General features: G+C 51.3%; 1 protein-coding gene across 1 annotated transcript; it reads left to right on the top strand.

The window, feature by feature from the left end:
* Nucleotides 1-2,524: 2,524 nt before the first annotated feature.
* On the top strand, nt 2,525-19,675 carry WNT9B (Wnt family member 9B; the record flags this gene model as incomplete). The annotated part of the gene is made up of 4 exons (XM_080923149.1): nt 2,525-2,613; nt 16,703-16,959; nt 18,254-18,519; nt 19,202-19,675. Exons 1-4 carry the CDS (start codon nt 2,531-2,533, stop codon nt 19,673-19,675), a joined length of 1,080 nt encoding a protein of 359 aa, XP_080779275.1. The 5' UTR covers nt 2,525-2,530.
* Nucleotides 19,676-20,201: the final 526 nt, after the last annotated feature.

Here is a 20,201-nt window from a genome sequence, read left to right as displayed (position 1 = left end):
GCAAGCCACTCACAGCAAAATGCTGTACATCCCAAGGCCCTTTCTCAACACTGCAATCGGGAGGTGATGGTTTGCATCCCTTGAGGGTGAGCTCCCAGGAGCCACACTGTACTCTGAAAGCATGTGCCACCTCAAGGCTGCTGAGAATCAGACTATGCCTGTGTTCCTAAGCCACCCACAACCATCCTGACCTACAGCAAATGTTGGCAGCTGTCCCACAGCTGGACCCCATTCCTGCCTCCACGCCTATAGCTGAGGCTACCTGCCCTGGCCATTTCAGTCCCCTAGCTCTGCTGCCCTCATTTATGCATTAAGGACATTGACTATCCCTGCTTCCCAGGAAATGTGAGACTCCTGTGAGACCATGGCTGAGGCTGGGGGTCAAACATCCAGGGAGGCCCAAGTGCATACAGCGAAGGGCACTGCTGTAGGAATTCCTATTGCCAGCTGTGAGAGGTTGCCCTGGGTGTTGTGTGAAGCCATGGGTGCCACAAAGCAGAAGCAGCATTGAGAGGTCTCTGGGAGCTTCCCAGGAGACTAAGCCATGTCGTGGTCCCCACTGTTCTGGATGTTGGGGGCTCAGGATCACGGAGTGAGTCCTTTCTGTGTCTCCTTCTCGAACCACCGAGGTCTGCACTGAATCTTTAGGTTTCCTCCAACCTCCTTCAGGTACAGCTTCCCATCAGACAGCAACTTGGGGAACAGTTCTTTCCTCTCCCCACCATTGTCTTCTCTATGCGTATGTGTACTTGTGGGCTTTAGGACAGGAGGGGCAGCTGGAACAGCTCAAGATGAACTTCCTTCCTCCTCCTATGCCAACACCAGGATACCCTGGTGGGTATGGGTTAGAGTTGCTGGTGTCACTCTCTTCTTGGGCTCACCCAGTTCTCACTGAGCTTCCTTTATCTCTGAGCCCCCTGGATCCCAATTCACACTTTTCACAATAGAGGAGCCAGAACCGGATCCCACCAGCTTGCTGAGATGGCCAGTGCACATATCTTCCCATGCTGTCATGACTAGTGACCACAGTGATGGCTTAAAATCAGCCTTAAAGGGGACATTGACACCCACAGCCCAGAAATCAATGCAATCCCTCATCCCCCAGCAGAGTAAACACCAGCACACGGGGCTGGGCTTCTGCCTGCAGGCATGACAACCCACACCTCTCCACCTCCTCCGTTTGACATCTCATCTCCACAAAAACCTTGTCAGTTCTTTGTCAGCCTCCCTGTTTCGCGTCTGGAATTCATAGTTCACGTGGTTGGATTCCAGGTCCTTGAAACCCATGCTGAACCTTGCAGCTTCAGTAAATAGGACCACTGGATTTGATAGGACCACAGATCCGTGGTAGCAAAGGGTCATCATGTAGCTACTGGGCTGATCCTCAAAGAAGGTCCCCACCATAGCCAAGTTTCCTCTGTTGCAACAGCTTGATGTCAGGATGGGCATAAATCATCCTCATTCCAGACCCTGTCATGCTGATATCCACCACAAAGCCAAGGTCACTGTCACCCAATGTCCTCACTCCGTGTCTAGTTTCTTTCTTTTCCTTCCTTCCTTCCTTTCTTTGACATTGTGAACCAAGATTTGACATTCATTACAGCTAGATTTTCTTTTCTTTTTTGCTTTATTTGGCTCGATGTTCAAGACGCCCAAAGACGTTTGAAAGCTCATTTGGATGTATGTCCCTTTCCTAGACTGATGTCACCCCCTGCTTCGTTATAAGAATTGGAGTCAAACTTTTTTTTTTTCCTTCTTAAAGCAACAGGGAGCGCTGAGGTCCAACATTAAGGAGATTCACATTTTATCTGATGGAGATCTGGCTTCTACACAACTGGGAAGTTCAGTTCCTCCTCCTTCTGTGGCTCCACCTCATTCCCCAGACAGTCTGAGTTTTTGGCCAGTAATAGCATGGTCACACAAGCCCTTGATACCTCGGCTTCGTGTTTAAAAGCAGATGCCCTCTGTATGCTGTCCTATGGCCAAGAGTCCTCTTAGCCAATATGAATATAAACTTCTCCTGCCCTTGGAGAGGGACTGCACCAGGACCTCTCACAGCCTTTGGAATCCCTGGGCAAAGCTAATCTCTCCCCATAGGATCGCGATGACCACGAACTTTTGCTATACAGCCCTGGCAAACAGCCCCGTTTCCCACTGTCCAGGTCGCTCGCCCGTGCCACACTCCCTGGAGAGGCGGCATCTCTGAGGCAGCACCTCCTAGGTCCCCAGAACCCCATCCCTCTCCAGGGCCAGGGTCTCGCGCATTCTGCCCTCTGTGCCAGAGTGGGAGCGGCTCCAGGTGAGCGCTCACCTGGGTAAGAGGAGGGGCCTGTCGCTGGCCCCTCCCACAACGGGGCGGGCAGAGTTCGGCGGAGCCTATGGAGCGAGGGGCTCGCTGACTGCGAGGCTCCCTCCCCGGACCGCTCGCGCTCCGCCCCACCCGGGTTTAAAGCCCCGCGGGCTGCTGGTGGCGGCGCTGCCAGCGCCGAGTGGCGCGAGGAGATGCGAGAGTGCACCCGCCGCCGGCACCATGCGCCCCGCGCCCGCGCTGGCCCTGGCCGCGCTCTGCCTGCTGGCACTGCCTTCCGCTGTCGCCGCCGCCGCCTACTTCGGGTCAGTGCCCGTCGCGTCCCCGCGTTCCGCACGCCCTGTCCCTGGTTCGGGTCCCTGGGGGGCCTGGAACTCAGTCCTTTGCTCAGGCCGGACCCCGCTAGCCTTGCGGGCACATTTTGCTCCCGGATCTCCGTTCCTTGCTCTCGGAGCTCAGACTTAAGCTCCCTTTCTCGAGTCTACCAAGTCTAGGTCCCTTACCCCTCCGGGTTTCTCCGCGGGGCAGCTGTCAGACTCCAGCCCAAGCCTGGAGCTCGGCTTGCGCAGGGGATCCTGGCCTGACACCCCTGGTACGCCTTTGTCCGTGCGGGTCCAAGAGTCAGTCTTGGGTTCCCATATCTTTTTTAGATCTTTTCTCGGTACCATCTCTGTCCCCATCCTGGGCTCCGTCCGTCCAGCCACACTTCTTTGCTTACGATTCCTGATTCCTGTATCCTTCGCTTTCTCCCCGCAGAGCTGGAGGACCTGGGCACCTGGCTGGGTGGAGGGGCTGGTAGGCAGCGGAGAGTTTTGCTGAATCAAGGGCATGGGAGATCCCAGAACCGCGGAGCACATTAATTGGAAGTGCGACCAAATTAAACCCCAGAGCTGACATGGATAGGGGTTATGGCAAAGAGGGAGAGAGGCCCATTTAGGGGTGTCCCTGGTTAGAAAAATGATAATAGCTTGTGGTATACCTGGAGAGTGGGACAGGAACCTCAAGAGAAGTGGCTGGAAGGGAAGCAAAATAGCACGTATTTGCAAATGTCTTCTCTGACCCTGAATTGAAGATACTTGGTGAGGGTTGAGGGTGGTGGTGATGGCAGGGATCATGGATTTTAAAATCACCTCAAACCCAAAGTTGGCTCCAAATGCTTAACTTTAAACGTTGCCTTTTTCTTTCAGCTACACCCCTAGTCAGGCAAGGCTCACAGTCCAAGCACAGCAGAAGCTGCTCTCAGGAAACCACTGCGGTGTGCCTAGGGTCTAGGGGGCAACCTCACAGGCTGGAGTAAGGGATGTAGGCTAATTTCCAGGTCATGACCTCTGGCTAAAATGTACCTGGGTCACAGGCAGCGACTTTCCTGAAATATTTGGGGAGGGATTGTCAACGTCAGTTCTGGTGCAGATCCCTGTTGATGATGATCTGGGAAGACCTTTCCTGGGGACTCAGTATCTCCTTTTGACCCACCCCTAGAACAGCAGACATGCTCATCCTCAAGAACTTGCCCCAGTGGGCATGACTGGAGAGAGAGGCAGCTCAGTCCTGTCATTTCCACGGCACTGTACCTTTGGCTGCTTCACTTGGATCCTCTACTTTGAGTGTCTCTGGCCTGTAGAGTGGGGGTAAGGGTGTCTGAGGTTAGTGCATAGAAAGCTCTTAGAACAGCAGCTAGCCTGTAGTAAACACTTGGGCAATGCTATTGAGGTTGGTGGTAGAGGAAACCAAGAGGGTTCTGGGTATCTCAGACCCAAGAGTCTCTCTGAGCTGGAATAGTGGAGCAACTGACCCCAGACTGTCTCCACAATTCTTTTCGTTCTTTGGGTTTTATGGTTGGAGGCAGGAATGAAGGTCTGATGATGTGAGAAGAGAGAGGTCCCAGGAGGCCTGGACCACCATGGCTGGTATGCGGAAAGGGAATAGATTTGGGGGCTGGGGAGCAAGGGACAATCTTGAAAGTAAGAGGGGAGATGGGTAGTTATGTCCAGAGAAAGAGTGAGGGGTTGAGTTTAGGAATCCTTCCTTGAAAGAGCTGAAAAGATATATACAAGCCTCATGTGGTTAAGTGTTTGGGCTCAGGGGCAAACTCTCTTGTGATTTAGTTGGCCCTAGTCGGCCCAGGTTTCCTAGTCTAGCATCAGCTCTTGCTCCCAGCCATCCACACTTCAGTGAGACCACGAAGCAATGTGCTTATTCCTCCTTAGGTCACTTGCCTTTGAAGTCTCATTTCTAAGTATAACATGAAATACTTTCTTTTATTTCCTGATGAAAGGAGAGCAGGTGACAGCAATTTTGGTACCAATCTTTCTGGGATCTTTGCAGTCAAAGACTTCAGAGTGAGGAATGGCCAACCCCCTGCTTCAAAAAAGGTCACATCTTATCCCCATTTTTCAGATCGCATGTCCCCCCCTCCCAAGCCACAGGGCGCAAGCAGTGGCTTTTGCTGCCTCCAGCCTGGGTCAGTGGATGGCAATGATGATGTCACAAAGCAGATGCCTATAAATCCCTCTTGCTCAAAGCCCCTTCGGCCACAGGCCCCTCAAAGCAATTTCTGGGGTAGGTAAAAAACAGTCAGAAAGGTCCAGAGGGTCACTTGGTGTCACGCGGCAAATTGGTGAGGGGCAGGATAGAAGCCAGGCTTCATGTTTGTTCTGCATAGGGAGCAGCTTCATAAGGTGTCCTTGTGTGACACCTGAGAGAGGCAGGGGCTGCAGAGGGTGGGGGTTGGAGCGTGGCCTCCTCCTGCTTGATGAATTATCTCAGACCCTCTTGGCCATAGTGAGAGAGGCCACACATACCTTAGCAGTGAGGCAGGCAGGATTCCATGCACCTTCTAGTTCATCTAGTTCATGCTGGTTCATGCTTTTCTTTTTTTTAACTTTCTTTTTCTAGTAGCCTTCTTTTTTAAAAAACCTAATTTATTTATTTTGTGTATGTGAGTATACCATCACTATCTTCAGACACACCAGAAGAGGGCATCAGATCCCATTACAGATGGTTGTGAGCCACCATGTGGTTGCTGGGAATTGAACTCAGGACCTCTGGAAGAGCAGTCAGTGCTCTTAACCACTGAGCCATCTCTCCAGCTCTAGTTCATGCTCTTAAAGGATAGCAGTGGAACAGGTGGTGGTTGGAATGACAAGAACAAGCACGTACTGAGCTTTTAGTACATCATTGGATATTGGACCATTCATTGCCCAGTCTTCACACCTGCCCTTTAGATGGACACTATCATCAGTGACAAGGTCCTGATGGTCTCCATCGCCGGTCCCAGCAAGGTTAAAACGTACTCCTAGAGTCACACAGCCAGCAGCAGACAAAGCTAGGATTCAGATGGCACCCACAGTCGGACCTCTGGTCTCTGTAAATGTGTATACACAGGAGCAATTTTAGTGACAAAAATCCTGAGGTGGCTTTGGGATGAGTTGGGTGACAGGACCTAGCATGTGCAGAGCCCAGCAGGCAAGCAGTATGCGTGTCTGTCAATCCAGGATAAGGAACAACACCATTAGGAAAATCTGAACTTCCAGGTTTGTCGGGGTGGGGTGACTTGGGAGTCTCCAGGTGCTAAGAACTCTGCAGACAAGAGACTTGATCAGAACAACACAATGGGCATCTCAGAACCAGGACTAACTTGGCCTCTGAGCTCTCTTTTGTCACAGAACCATGGGAAAGCCTGACTGATCACAGTGGGCCAGTTTAAAGGCTGTTTCTCAGCTGGGCTGTTCAGGTGCTGGCCTTGGGGGTCCCTGGAAGAAACAAAAAAAAAATCACGTTTATTTTTTCGCCAAGTTCCCATTACATATAATATATTGCCTTTATTTTAAGAACACTGCCTAGGTCTTTCGAATCGTTGAACTTTTATAATCACTTTGAGGTGACCACAGGTATTTGTAGATCATGTTTATTGAGGTCCATCAGTATTGTCACAAATATCAACAGCTCTTTCCTCTTTATTCCCGAGTTGTACTCTGTTATATGGGCATGCCACAAATTTCTACTGATTCCACAACTGATGGTCGTTTGAGTTAATTCTAGTTTTTCGCTCTTTCCATCATGGCTGGTGTGAGCGTCTATGTACCACCCCTTTTGTGAACATTGTTTCCACTTCTCTTTGGTAACTGTCTGGGGCACTGGATTGTTGGATCACCTGTAGGGGGTGGGGGAGCAGTTTCCAACATGACTGTGCCATCTGCACAGGAGTGTCTGAGCGTTCCGGTTGCTCCGTATTGCCAGCCCTCATCAGTCTTAACTGTTGCTGTTTTATTGGGATTGTACTGGTGTCTCATTGTGGTTTTAATTTGTGTTGTCCCACTGGTGAATGGTGTGTTGAACATTTTGTGTGTGTGTGTGTGTGACCATTAAAATACCTTTTTTTTGTCTTTCTATCAATCAAGCCTAAGTGTTCTTCCACATCCAGTACGCTGTCAGCCTTTTCTTGTATGCCTTTTCTTTGTACGTTCTCTTTTAGATGCTCCACAGACCCCCCCTTTACACCTAAGCCCGTGAATTAGGGGGCTTCATGTGAGGTACAGATCCAGGCACACTGCTGCCTACGTGGATCTTTCTAGTCAGTCAGAGGCAAAGTACCACAAATTCCTTAACTTCATCCTTTTCAAAAGCCGCGCTAGCTATTCGGGTTCTTCGTGTTTTCACACGTACAGTTTAGCATCAGCTTGTCAACATTTATGCAAAAGAGTCTGCTCGGATGTTGATGGTGACTCTCCCGAACCTAGAAATCAATTCATGAAGGACTGAGTGGGCTGCTTCATAAACATTCCTGTTAGTCTGCCTAGGGCTTTGTAAGTTGCCTTCAGCAATATCTTGTAGTTCCCAGTGTTCTCTCTCTCTCTCTCTCTCTCTCTCTCTCTCTCTCTCTCTCTCTCTCTCTCTCTCACTCACAAAATGTTCTCTTATGTGGGGGAACGGGGATCAGGGTTAAGATAGGCTCTCAGGTAGCCTAGGCTGCCTTCAAACTCACTATATTCCTAAGTCCGTCAAAATTCTGATCCTCCTGCCTCCCATCTCCCAACTCCCCAAGTTCTTGGATAGTAGACCAGTACTACCACGCCTGGCTTAGGTCTTGCAGATATCTTTTTAAAGCGGCTTTTATGTTTTAGAGAATGCCGTTTTTATTCAGTTCCCCTCCCAGATTTTTGGAAATGGGATTGAGTCCTAAGTAAAACAGGGCAAGAGGAAAAGAGGTAAAGGAAATCTTGCTGCTGCAGAGTGATGGATTAAAGGCCAGTCCTGATAAGTATCACAGTGTCTGAGGGAAGGACTTTAGGTCATCCGCTCCTGGTTGAGCTGTGATCCCTGAAGACAAATGCTTTTGATTTGCAAACCAGCCACTTCAGTGAATGGTGGTAACTTTTCTTCAGGGAGAAGTGGACAGGGGGAAGGAAAGCAAAGTAGGGATCCTCTCCCGATGGAAGATCATTGTCTGAGCATGAGATATTAGTGCCTTAGGGGCCCCGTGTACTAAGGCAGGGCTGGTCTCAGGAAATGGTCCATATCACCAGCTAGAGTCGCTATCAACCTAAGTAAGACGAGAGTGGTCAAGGCTGGGCTCTAGCGCAACAGTTCTCAACCTCAGGGTCACAACCCTATGCTAGGTGTCAAAGAACCCTTTCACAGGGTGGCCCAAGGTCATCAGAATGTTTACATTATGATTCATAGCAGTAGCAAAATTACAGTTATGAAGTAGCAATGGAAATACGTTTATGGTCGGGGGTCAGCACAACATAAAGAACTGTATTAAAGGGTTACAGGCTTAGGAAGGCTGAGAGGCACTACTCTAGGGTAAAGGGTATTGGGATAGCTGGATGCGGTGGTGTGTACCTGTGCTCCCAGCACCTGTGAGGCAGAATCAGGAAGATCTCTGTGGACTCAAGGCCAGTTTGGTCAGAATAGTGAGTTCCAGTGAGTTCCAGACCAGCCAGGGTTACCAGACTCAAGGCTAGGCAGATCAACATTCATGCCCTCAATGGACACTTATTAAATGACTCTGGACAAGTCAGCCATTTTCACTTTGGGATGGGGAATGGGCTAATTTCTCTCTCTCTCTCTCTCTCTCTCTCTCTCTCTCTCTCTCTCTCTCTCTCTCTCTCTCTCTCTGCACACGATGGTAGAGCACTTGCCAAGACCAGGGTTCCATTCCCCTGAAATGCCTACCTTCAAAAGAGCATATCAAGTCCTGTGAAATATTACCTGGTTCTCACCTCCTACAGAAAGCAGGCAAGAGGTCTAATGGCCTGCCTTGCAGCATTGGTTTAAGCAACGGTTTTTGGCAACATCTGTTCTTTCCTCTCTACCTCTTTCTCCCAACTGTCCTACAACTGGGAGCAAACTGAGTGCCCCCCCCATGTGCTCACCGGTCTCCACACATGGTGTCATGTTGCCATTGTGATGTTCCAGGAGGGAACTGCTGGGCTGGTTGTCATCTTATACAGCCAAGAGGTGGGAGCTTACAGTGCTCTGCCCAAAGTCACACAGTGCGTGGCTAGCTGTGTAAGATTGAGGTCCATCTAGTCTGTGGGAATGCTGGGTGACCTCCTTACCTTTGCTTCATTAACTTGTCTTGACCGGCCAGCTGGGGCCTCCCATCCCTCCATGGTGGCTCTGGTGGCTCTTGTCCTTCTCTCTTTGATGTGCTGCACCTTTCAATTCTTGCTATCCAAGTCTCCCTGTGCTCATGTCTCTAGTTTTCCCAGAGAACCCTGGGGCCAGAGGTCTTAGAGTCCTGTTGTTGGCTGGGTCCTGTCCATATAGCCTTTGGTGTCAGCCCTGTACCACAATGACTGTCTAGGTGGACACTACGCATTGTCTCTTGCTGGCCCCTTCCCTTGTGCCCCCCTCTATGCCCATTACAACTGCTCCTTTATAGATACTCACACTCCACTAAGGCCTGTACCATTCCCTGACCTCTCTCTGTCAGCATGGGATGGGAAGAGGATAGGAGGGTCAACCTCAGGCTCCTAGGGTCAGACACTTTGGGCAGTTTTGTGGGCAGCAGGGCTGAGCTGGGGGAGGATGAGAACTTATGTCCGGTGGTTGTTTCCATTTGGGACCCCTCACTGGAGAAACGAAGACTGAAGAGAGGATGGAGAGGCTGAAGGAGCCGGGATCAACTTTAGCCAACACATTGTGGTCAATGCTGGAAGCTCTGAGACTGGATAAAGGACAAGATCCAAGGGTCTGATTTGACATCCCAGTAGTTTCCAGGCCTGGTACAGTCTTAATTCAAAATTCCTCTGAGCTTAGAGAGGCCGTATGGAGTGCTCACCCTTACGGAGCCCAGTACCTGGAGGTAGATACTTGGTTAATTTTCACAGAGAACACTAATAGGTTAGGATAAATAAAGACCATAACATTCTTTGGTCGGAACTCCAGGATAGGCCTGTTTATCCCAGTGTGCCAAAACCCCGGAGTTCACTGAGCTTTCCAGAGTTTGGGTTACTGATAAAGGTTTGTGAACCCATGGTACCATGTCACCACGAGAGGCTGCGTAAGCTGCTTTAAAAAAAGAGATGGGTAAGCTTCTTGACTAGTCCTCACCAGGTTTCCAAGGAAACTCAGGCATATACCCATCTCAAGATCTGAAGTTCAGAGGGATCTGGCCCAGCACCTAGAGACCTCCCAAGGGCTGCACTTGAGATCTGAGTAACTGGAGCCAGAAGGCCCTGAAGTCTGCTGCTGGCCAGAGGATGCAACAGTAGCCCCAGTGAAGGCAGGGCAGTGTGTGTGGCCACAGGCAGGCTCCTGAAGAGCCTTGCCCTTTCCCAATGTCTTTCCTGAAGGTTTGCATGTTTGAAGGTGGTGGTCCCACAGCCTGTGGCACCTCAGGCACTGGCCACAACAAGAGCTAGTTTGCCTCCTAGAAACTTTTCTATGTTCAGGCAGAAACTTCCAAGAAATGTATGGCACATCCCACCTCTGCCATGGACACCTGATGATAAGTCCTATATGAATTCCATGGGCACCGCACCTTCCTTCTCTCTTAGTCTCTGTCACCCCAGGAGTCACCAGGGCAAAACATTTGGGGCAGAGGAGAAGGCACTCCTGACCTCCTGTGTCACGGTCTCAGTGACGTTGGACCGCACCCAGCCGAAGCCCTGGGAAATGCTTGTGATTCCAGATTTTCAGAGACCAATGATCCCACGCTTTGGGGACCCTCTGTGGTCACTATGCCACCTGAGAGATTCATGCCAGGAACAAAGGCTTCCATCTGTGCAGAGGGAGGGGGCGGGATGCGGGAGGGTTTCCTCTGCAGATGTTGAACCAGCATCTCTAAGTCAGGACAGTGAGAGATGTAAAATGCTCTCCATATGGCCGGCTGCCACTACCCACTCAGTCCCCGACAGCAAACTCCCGGATGCCATCTTCGGCTCACAGCCTAGGAGACAGGAAGTGTAGAAACAAAGCCCACAGCTGGACCGGGCTCTCTTCTCTCTGAGGAGGCACCCGATCAGCCTGAGTTCCAGGTAGGGGGTTGTAGCCAGCTTCATTCCCTAAGGTTACGCTTTGGGGCTGCGAGGTTAATGTTGTGGAGGCTACAGGGAGTGGAGTCAGGGAGAAATATCATGAGTGGTCCTGTGCCTGTGGCTGTACCCACTCCAGAGGATGCTTGGTGAATGACAGAATGAGACAACACAGGAGGAAAGCCCAGAAAGAATGTAGTAGAGGCGGGAGAAGTTCCCACCAGCTCAGCCAGACTTTGAAATACAGATGTCTTCATGAGGGAATTGCAAGGTGATCCGGGAGCTTCAGGAGAAGAGTCCAAAGATGAAGAAGAATGCTGATGCTGCTCAGGAGGGCATGAAAAAGATTAAGGCAAGAAGCCTGAGGTGGCTGTTAGATGCCTTCTCTTAAGAAGGACTGGCCAGTGTTCAGGCAGCTGCTGCCCCCATGGAGCTACCTCTGGCTGGGAAGAGGAGAAAGAAGGGGGGATAGTGTGTGTGTGTGTGTGTGTGTGCAGGCATGGGGGTATACCCAGGGGTGTGGGAGTGTGCCGAGGCTCAGTCCGGGCTAGTATGGGACTCCCCCTTCAAAGATGCTCAAGATGAAAGTACAAAGGGAGTGTTCACCATGCAAAGGGCCCCACAGCGGAAGCTGTTATCAGGAGCATCTAATGGGTCTCTGCAGGGCTGAGGCCAAGGTCCCTGGCTGCCCAGGCTTTCCTGATTCTCAGGCAGCGAGACCCGCAGTTGGCATGGGCCCTGGTACCAGGCTCAGCTCCTTGCCCCTCCAACTAGATACCCTGGCATTAATCTAGTGTTGCGGGCACTACCTGCATCTCCCTATCTAACTTAGCCATCCACATCCTGGGGCAGCCTCAATCGGAACCCATAGATCATCTGGAGCAGAAACAGCTGTCTTCCCAAGCTTGGAGTGCCCCTGCCTCCCTCTGCAGCTGGTGAGGTGGATCTGGGTAAGGTCAGGTTGTCAATGAAAGCTCAGCTACTTTTTTTTTTGTTCCTTGAGCAGCCAGGTTGATTCAAAACTGCTTTTTTCCGGCTCATTGGACTGTTAGAGAGATTACCTGGTTCTTGAGTCCAACCAAGTTCCTTACAGGTTGTGAGGTTTTGGGAGGCAGGACCATGTCCTTCTATCTGGCACTATGTACACAGTTGGTACTTAATAATCAAACCTTATCTTGTGCTTACTGTGTCTCAGAGACCATTCTTGGCAATTCCCAGGCATTAGCTGGCATGATCTTATCAACCAACCTGAGAGAGACTGCTGCTGTCTTCCTGTCACAGACCAGGTGCCCAGAGGCACAGGGGTCTTGCCAGCATGTATGTTTGCTAATGAGAGAAAATGAGCCCAGAGGTGGCATCCCTGAGGTCACCTCTGAATGAGAGGAAAGCAGGGGACCAGACTGCTCTACGCAGTGTTTTGGAAGACATGAGGTTCTGGGATTCTCCATGCTGGTGATCGCTCTACTTCTTTTGGAGGGTTTTTGGGGGGCCCCAGGGGTCTATCAGTTTTTTGGTGCTTCCCAAAGGGCCATCATGGTGGAGCAGCTTTAACCAAATCTGTGGATGGAAAGAGTGTGAAAGGAAGAGGGACCTAAAGGGCCTGCGGTAGACAGAGAATGTTCTAGAAGTCAAAGCCAGAGGAGGCTTCTTATCACCAGTGAGAGTAGGAACTGTGGTCCCAGGCTGTGACCTGAGGGACTCAGCACACTAGTGATGAACAGAAGGACACTGGTCCCATGGGCTGTTGTCCTGTAAGGAACAGGAGAGGTCAGGAGTCCGGATGGTGGTAGGAGACAGGAGTGGGAGCCCAGCTAGGCCAGAGCACAGGCAACCTGATGGGGTCGCGGTCCAGTGGCTCCCCTGAGTCAGGCACGGAGTCAGGCAGAGGTCCACTGTCCCAAAGGCTACTTAGCAAGCTCATAAGCTTTGCCCCTCTGTTGTTTCCATCCCTGTCGCAGGTGAGATTGCTCCCTGTGTGTGTTTCTGATTGGTACAGAGCAGCACTGTCCAAATGTCTCAACTAACGTGGTTGGTTGGAACATGGAGTTCTTGAACCTAGGGTGCAAGATACTGTAGTAGCTGGCTACTGCAAAGACTAATCTGCAATGCCCAGGATTCTTGTGGGGTCAGGAAGAACCTTCCACACTGGGTACAATGGCAGTCGGGTGAGCAGAGAGGGTCTTACTGGCCCCGGTAAGGAAGTAGCTAGGCCATTCTCCATTTTCTGAGGTGGTGCTGTTTCCTCAAAGGCACTATTTCCCAAACTGTCACATAGAAACCACATAAAGAGTGATACTGAGTTCTAGGAACCCTCCTAGGCCCTTTGGGAACCCCATGAAAATACTGGGGAGCCTCTTCCAAGAGTATCTCTGGGTTGACTGGGGCTCAACAGGGCCAGAGGCCTCTGTCTGCTTGGCTGCCTTTCCTGACCATTAGTCGCTACTAAGTGTCATTACTGCTAATAAAATTAACGAACTTTATACTGAACTTCTGGAGCCATCAATCCCAGGGCCTATTACATGAAATTAAAAAGCAGGTGCCTCTTGATGGGGGGAGGAGAGCATTTGTGGAATCACAGTGCAGCCTGTGGAATTCTGTTACTCGATAGCCAGCCACAGCATGCTATGACAAAGGACACCTCAGGGAGACCAAACAACTTCCAGCCATGACTCCAAAGTGGAAGTGTGTCAGGTAAGAGCAGGGTGAACCCTGGGGAGACTCTGGGACCAGGGCTGGAAGTGTTCCCTGCATTCTCACCTCTGCCAACCTCGAAGACTTTGTTTCCTCTTTCCCCCTTTTTGGCTCAACTCCCTCTGTTTCTTTTCTGGGTCTCAGGACCAGTCTTGCAAGGAGAGAAAGGAAGAGAAAGCGAAAGTGTGTTCTTATTATCCAAATGCTAAACTCCCAGGGAAAAGACAGCTAGCATGATCAGTTCAACACTGATTTAACCAGTAGATCAACGCTGATCTAACCAGTAGACCAGAGCATTAGGGTCACGTGAAATACAGTTATGGATTAGGACCATACATACACAGCAGGAACCAGTGGTCACACACCCCCAGTAATAGGCACTCAAAAAGTTGCATGTATTTTATGTGTGTGTATGTATATGTATATATAGGTACCACAACAATATAATGAATGCAATATTTTAATGCATTATATGTTATAGCATATAATATCATAATGATAAAATAATAATAGCTATTCCTTTAATTTTTTTAGAATATTAAAAATAAAACCTAGCTCACGCCAGGTAAACAGTTTGCCACCGAACTGCGTTACACATCAGTTTTACAACTTGCCGTGTAGCTCAGGATGACTGTGGACCATGTCCGCATTAAAGATGTTCCTTTGGTACCGGTGATTGGACTCAGGCAAGCACCCTATCAATTGGAGTACAAGCCTAGACCTAACTCCCTGTGGTGTGTGTGTGTGTGTGTGTGTGTGTGTGTGTGTGTGTGTGTGTGTGTAGTGGGGGGCAGATGCGTACTAACGTATATCCATGAGGGTCAGGTGACAACCTTGGGTGGCGGTCTTTGCCTTCCACTTTGTTTGAGACAGTCCTTTCGTTCTTTGCCACTGTATGTTCCAGGCTCACCAGCCTCTCAAGGTTCTCCTGCTTCTATCTCCTGTCTCACTGTAGGAATACTGGGATTACATGTGTGCTACCATGTCTAGTTTTGCATGGGTTCAGGAGATTTGAACTTATGCCCTCATGATCCCATGACAAACACTTTTACTCACTGAACCACTTCCCCAGTCCTCTGTAATTATTATTATGATGGTTGTTTTTGTTTGTTTGTTTTTTAATGACCTTGAAACAGGTTTTAAAGGATGTGAAGCCCCATTGGCCATAATGCCCACCATACCCTTTTCTTCTCTGAAATGTCAATCAGCTTCTACAAGGGACGTCCCAGTCTCTGAACCAGGAATTATGTGAGCCAATGTTATCTCTCACACCAGCCTCTGGTGTGGAGAAGAAAGTCTTTTAGAGGTTTTATGACTGTTGACCTGTGTTCCCAGCAGTCCTGGAGTTTACTCCACACTAGAAACCATTCAAGGTGGGGCCTCACCAGCAGGAGCTGACCTCAGGCTCCGCTCCTTGCCTGCCCAGGGTCAAGCTCCGAGGGTTTCCTGCCAAGCTGCAGGGAGGAGTCTGGGTATAGGCCCGGTGGACTGGAAACTTACCCATTTGCCCCCTGATTAATGTTTAACGGGCTCCTGTGCTCACTGTGTCTGGGAGGGGAGCCTGGTCCAGGCTTGGCTTGGGGGAGCCGATAGCATCTGTCTGTGCTCAATGTTTCGGAGATACGCTCCACGCCGGGTTGGGCGCACCTGATAGACTTGAGATCTACGGTGGCACCTGGGGCCTCGCCAGGACCTCCACCTTCCAGTGAGGCTTCCTATTTCTCAGGCAGACAGACAGGCTATGGCATCTAGCCAAATGTCCTGGCTCGGGCAGGTGACTCCAGCAACAGAGCCATGCCCTGAACTCTGTGGGATAAGGACCTCTCTGGCTGCCCAAGGGCTTGGCCACACTACTTATCCTTAGCCGGCGGCACAGGAACAAAAGTGGCAAGTTCCACATCCAAGTGGAAATGTTGACAGCCCCCATCTCGTCCCATTGTGGATCTTTCTACCCTGGCTGAGAGATGACCATTTCTAGAGAGAAGTTGTTTTCTCTAGCTTGGGTCTGGTGATGATTTACATCCCCATCCACAGGGGTGCCACAGGGTGGGGGACAGCAAACACCCATCACTGTCACGGAGAGGTTCTGGGAGAGCCGACAGTCCTCATTCTGGACCACACCTTGCCGCTAACCAGTCATTCCTACCATCTGAGCTGCTCATCACCGCCACACAAAGCCTCCAATACCTATTAAAATAAAGGGAGACACTGCCTACTTAGAATGTGAAGCATCTTGAAAAGAAGCAAACGCCAGCCAGAAGGAAGGCAAGTCTGCCTGCCTGGCTTGACTTTACGCTTTCCATGCAATCCCTACAACACCTCTGGGAGCACCCAGGAGGCAGCTAAGGCTTCAAGGATGCCATTAGAACAGGACAGGATTGGGTTTAGAATTTGGCAGCCTGACTCTAGAATTGATGACTTTGGATATAGAACATGAAGTCTGATCCCAGACTCCTTTCCTCCCTCCCTCCCTCCCCTTCTCATTCTTGCTTTTTCCAAACTTGTATTTGTTCCAGGCCCCACATGGCCAGGTGGTTAATGACCTACCTAGGATCCGGGAAGGAGCTAGACCGGCGTGGGCTTATTTGAGCAGCAATGGAACATAAGGGAGAGAGGAATACAGGGGCCTTGGCTGGGCGTTTACTATGTCTGCACCCCCTGTGCTTACCCCCAGTAGCAAAGTGGTACTCCCCTCTAGGAAGTGACTAATACTACCCTTAACATCTTCCATGCTTGCCCAACACAGCAGCCACCCAGATGTGACAAAAGTACTGATTTCCAGGCCCTGCTCTGGACCTAAGGAAACAATACTCAGGTGCAGGTCAGGCTGGACCTATACTCATAGCATTCTCTTGCCTTGAACAGCCCCCCACACCCCCCAAGCGCAAGGATTGCAGGCATGCACCAACAGATTGGCTCTGTATTTCTACGAAGCACTCAGGATGATTTTTTCAGTTGGGCCAACTGGCAAAGGAGGTGGATAAGAAAGGCAGAGCAGAAGCTGGAGAACTTGGCTTTGAGGGTCTGCACCATTCCTTGTAGAAGTACCTTGGTCTTCTACTCTCTAAAATGGGGACATAACCCCTGTGGAACTGGCCTACCACCCAATGGGGCAAAAATGAAGACAGCCATTTTCCATCCCCGTGGGATGGTCAGCTTTTTTGGGTCCTCCATGGGCGGGAACCTCAAGGCTCATCATCTTCCTTCTCACTCTCTCCAGCCTGACCGGTCGTGAGGTCCTGACACCCTTCCCAGGCCTGGGCACAGCAGCAGCCCCGGCACAGGCTGGTGCCCACCTGAAGCAGTGTGACCTGCTGAAGCTATCCAGGCGGCAGAAGCAGCTCTGCAGGAGGGAGCCAGGCCTGGCTGAGACCCTGAGGGATGCTGTACACCTGGGGCTGCTGGAATGTCAGTTCCAGTTCAGGCAGGAGCGTTGGAACTGCAGCCTGGAGGGGAGGACTGGCCTGCTCCAGAGAGGTAGGGAGGAGGGCAGGGAGGACTTCGAGGGAGGAAGAGGGTTGGTGGGAGGTTGTGGGTAGTGAGACGGTTATGCCCAGGCCTCTTTGTGCTTACCTGGAGAGTTAGTAAGGATGTGTTGAAGGTGGTAGTTTGGTAGAACAGAGGAGCACAGGAAACACGGGAGGAAAGGACAAGCGTTCCTGGAAGAGATGACGGAGGAGGTGGGTGGCCCCAGCCACCTACTAAATGGTCCAAATGTGCAAGTCGGGCAGATTCCTTTGTCCACACACTCATCTGTCACTGTTCATCACATCTGTTGATGTGTCATTCCCTCCTTCCCACCTGACTCCCCCTCCTTCCTCATCCTTCTCCACCCCTGCACATCCATCTGCTAAGCATCTGCAGAGGCCCACAGTGATCCAGGCACTACACAAGGGGCTGGAGACGCAGGCTGAGCACAGCCCAGTCGCCCTTAGAAAGTGCATCCTCTAGACAGAGAAACTGGGCCATAGCTTGACTCCATTGTCAGGTGGCATCTTTATTACTGTCATTATTATTTGTGTCGGGGTAGCCCAGGCTGGCTTGGAACTCACTGTATAACCTGCTTCAAATGCTCAGCAATTTTTCCTGGGTGCTGGGATTATAGGCGCGAGCCATTCACCATGCTTGGAGGTACAGTGGAAACCTTTATAAAAATGCAGTGCTGTAAACAGGGCCGTCCAGCCCTCCTCTAGGCTGGCTGCTGTTCCTTGCAGGGAGGGTCTAAGGGAGAGCTAGCAGCCTGTTCCCCTTCCTTTTCAGCGTCAGCTTCTCAGTATTCCAGATCCTCTGAGGGCAGAGGGCTGAGGGAAATATGTCTGGGGCACCTTCCAACAGTGTGAGCACAGTGGTGGTCCTAGTACTGGGGGGATGTCAGGCAGGACCCCCAAGATCATTCTACAGATGGAGGCAGAGGGCATTTGAGAGACACTGGACAGTTTAGAAGTCCACAGAGACAGGTTGTCCAACCTGTCACCAAAGCATTTGAAGTTAAGATGACTGTTTGGCCTCAGCCTGGTCCCATCTCAGGAGACCAGGTCACTTCTTTGGGTGTAAGCTCCTGAGAACAACAGCTCTGTCTTGCTGCCATCTGAGTGCTGTGGAAATCCAGGGCAGTTTTCAGCTTAGGTCTGAGGGGACAGGTAACAGGGGAGGCCTTACACAGCTATGGCCTTAGGCTCACACCGTGCCAATCTATTTACTGTGCATATCACATAACTCTCGCCTTTGGAGGGCTGCAGATGGCCTCTGAGCTTCTTTTCCTCCTGCACAGGCTTCAAGGAGACAGCCTTCCTGTATGCTGTGTCTGCAGCTGCCCTCACGCATGCGCTGGCCAGGGCCTGCAGCGCTGGGCGTATGGAACGCTGTACCTGCGATGACTCCCCAGGCCTGGAGAGCCGGCAGGCCTGGCAGTGGGGGGTGTGTGGAGACAATCTGAAGTACAGCACCAAGTTCCTCAGCAACTTCCTGGGGCCCAAGAGAGGAAGCAAGGATCTGAGGGCGAGAGCCGATGCCCATAATACCCACGTGGGTATCAAGGTGAGCGAATATTTCCCTACTGCCCAAAATACTGTGCCGAGGCAGAGATCAAGATCCATGGGAGGCCAGTGCCCAACTCACAGACAAACTTCAGACCCCCTTCAGTGAACTTTCTCTATTCCTGGGCACAAGAGGCCTAGAATTCTGGGTATCATACCAGGATTGTCATCATACCTCGAGAGGATAGGAATGTGTTTGGAAAGGAGTCCCCGTCCCAAGGACAAAGCCAGCATCATTTGACAACTTTGATATGACAGCCACCAGGCTTCCTCCCCTTTGTGAGTAGGAGAGGAGGTCCAGAAAGGGGAGGGGCTTAGCCAAGGTCACATAGCCATGAGAGATAATGGGCCTCTAGGTCTATAGAGTGAGAGGGTAGGGAGGGGGCCAGAGCTCCAATTCTTTTAGGAAACCGGGCCGCCATGTTTAGTTGTGCAGGCCCAACACTCCAGAGGAACTCTGGGCCAAGGGTGAGAGCCGTTGGTTGAGATCTGGCCCACACTGCTCTTGCCCAGGTGTACACCATTTTTTCCAACTTTCCACAAAGGTACTTTGGGGGTCATCGTGACCCTGGCTCTGTCACCTTCGAATGGGCCAGACTCTACTCTGTTGCCACTCCTTGGCAGAATGTGACGAGAGACAGGCTTAGACCACTGACAGGCCTCTACGCTGGCTCTCTCTGCAGGCTGTGAAGAACGGCCTGAGGACAACCTGCAAGTGCCACGGAGTGTCAGGCTCCTGTGCTGTGCGGACCTGTTGGAAGCAGCTCTCCCCATTTCGTGAGACCGGCCAGGTGCTGAAGCTACGCTATGACACGGCTGTCAAGGTGTCCAGTGCCACCAATGAGGCCCTGGGCCGTCTGGAGCTATGGGCACCTCCTAAACCAGGTGGACCCACCAAGGGCCTAGCACCTCGGCAGGGGGACCTGGTCTACATGGAAGATTCTCCCAGCTTCTGCCGGCCCAGCAAGTACTCTCCGGGCACAGCAGGCAGGGTGTGTTCTCGAGACACAAGCTGCAGCAGCCTATGCTGTGGGCGAGGCTATGACACGCAGAGCCGCATGGTGGCTTTCTCCTGCCACTGCCAGGTGCAGTGGTGCTGCTATGTGGAGTGCCAGCAGTGTGCACAGCAGGAGCTTGTGTATACCTGTAAGCGCTAGGCTTCCAGCTGAGACCTGGACACTGCCAGGACTCCTGCGGAGCAGTGTGTAAGCACGCATCTGCCGATGCACGTGCCGAGCACAAGAATGTGCGACACATCGCTCTTCCCCAGCAGATGGTTGGCCAGCCTTCTGCCTTGCCTCAACACTCAGCGGAGAGAAAGAAAGCCCTGCCTCCTGGTCCCAGGATCACCAACCTGGTTGAGGACTTGGGGCCGGAGAACAGACTGAGAAGGGGAAATCTTTGAGGACCAGGGCGGGGCAGCAATGATGCTATGTGGGAAGAGAGAAGCATCCTCTTATCGAAGCCAACACAAACTGGGAGGGTGTAGAAGAGGGAGGCGGAGCCAGCTGGAGCGTGAGGTCAGGGCAGCCATCTGGGCATAGCCAATCTGCTGTGGTCCCACAGAAAGCTCTGGCTGCTGCTTGCCTGCCCTGCTCTTGTGGCTTCGTGCACCGGAGACTGTTGGGAATTTTTGTCAGGAGAAAGGGAAGCATTTTAGGCTTGAGTGGATTGAATCAAAGA

Source organism: Micromys minutus (assembly GCF_963924665.1).
Source record: "Micromys minutus genome assembly, chromosome: 10".
NCBI lineage: Eukaryota > Metazoa > Chordata > Mammalia > Rodentia > Muridae > Micromys > Micromys minutus.
This window is presented reverse-complemented; position numbering and strand designations above follow the sequence as displayed.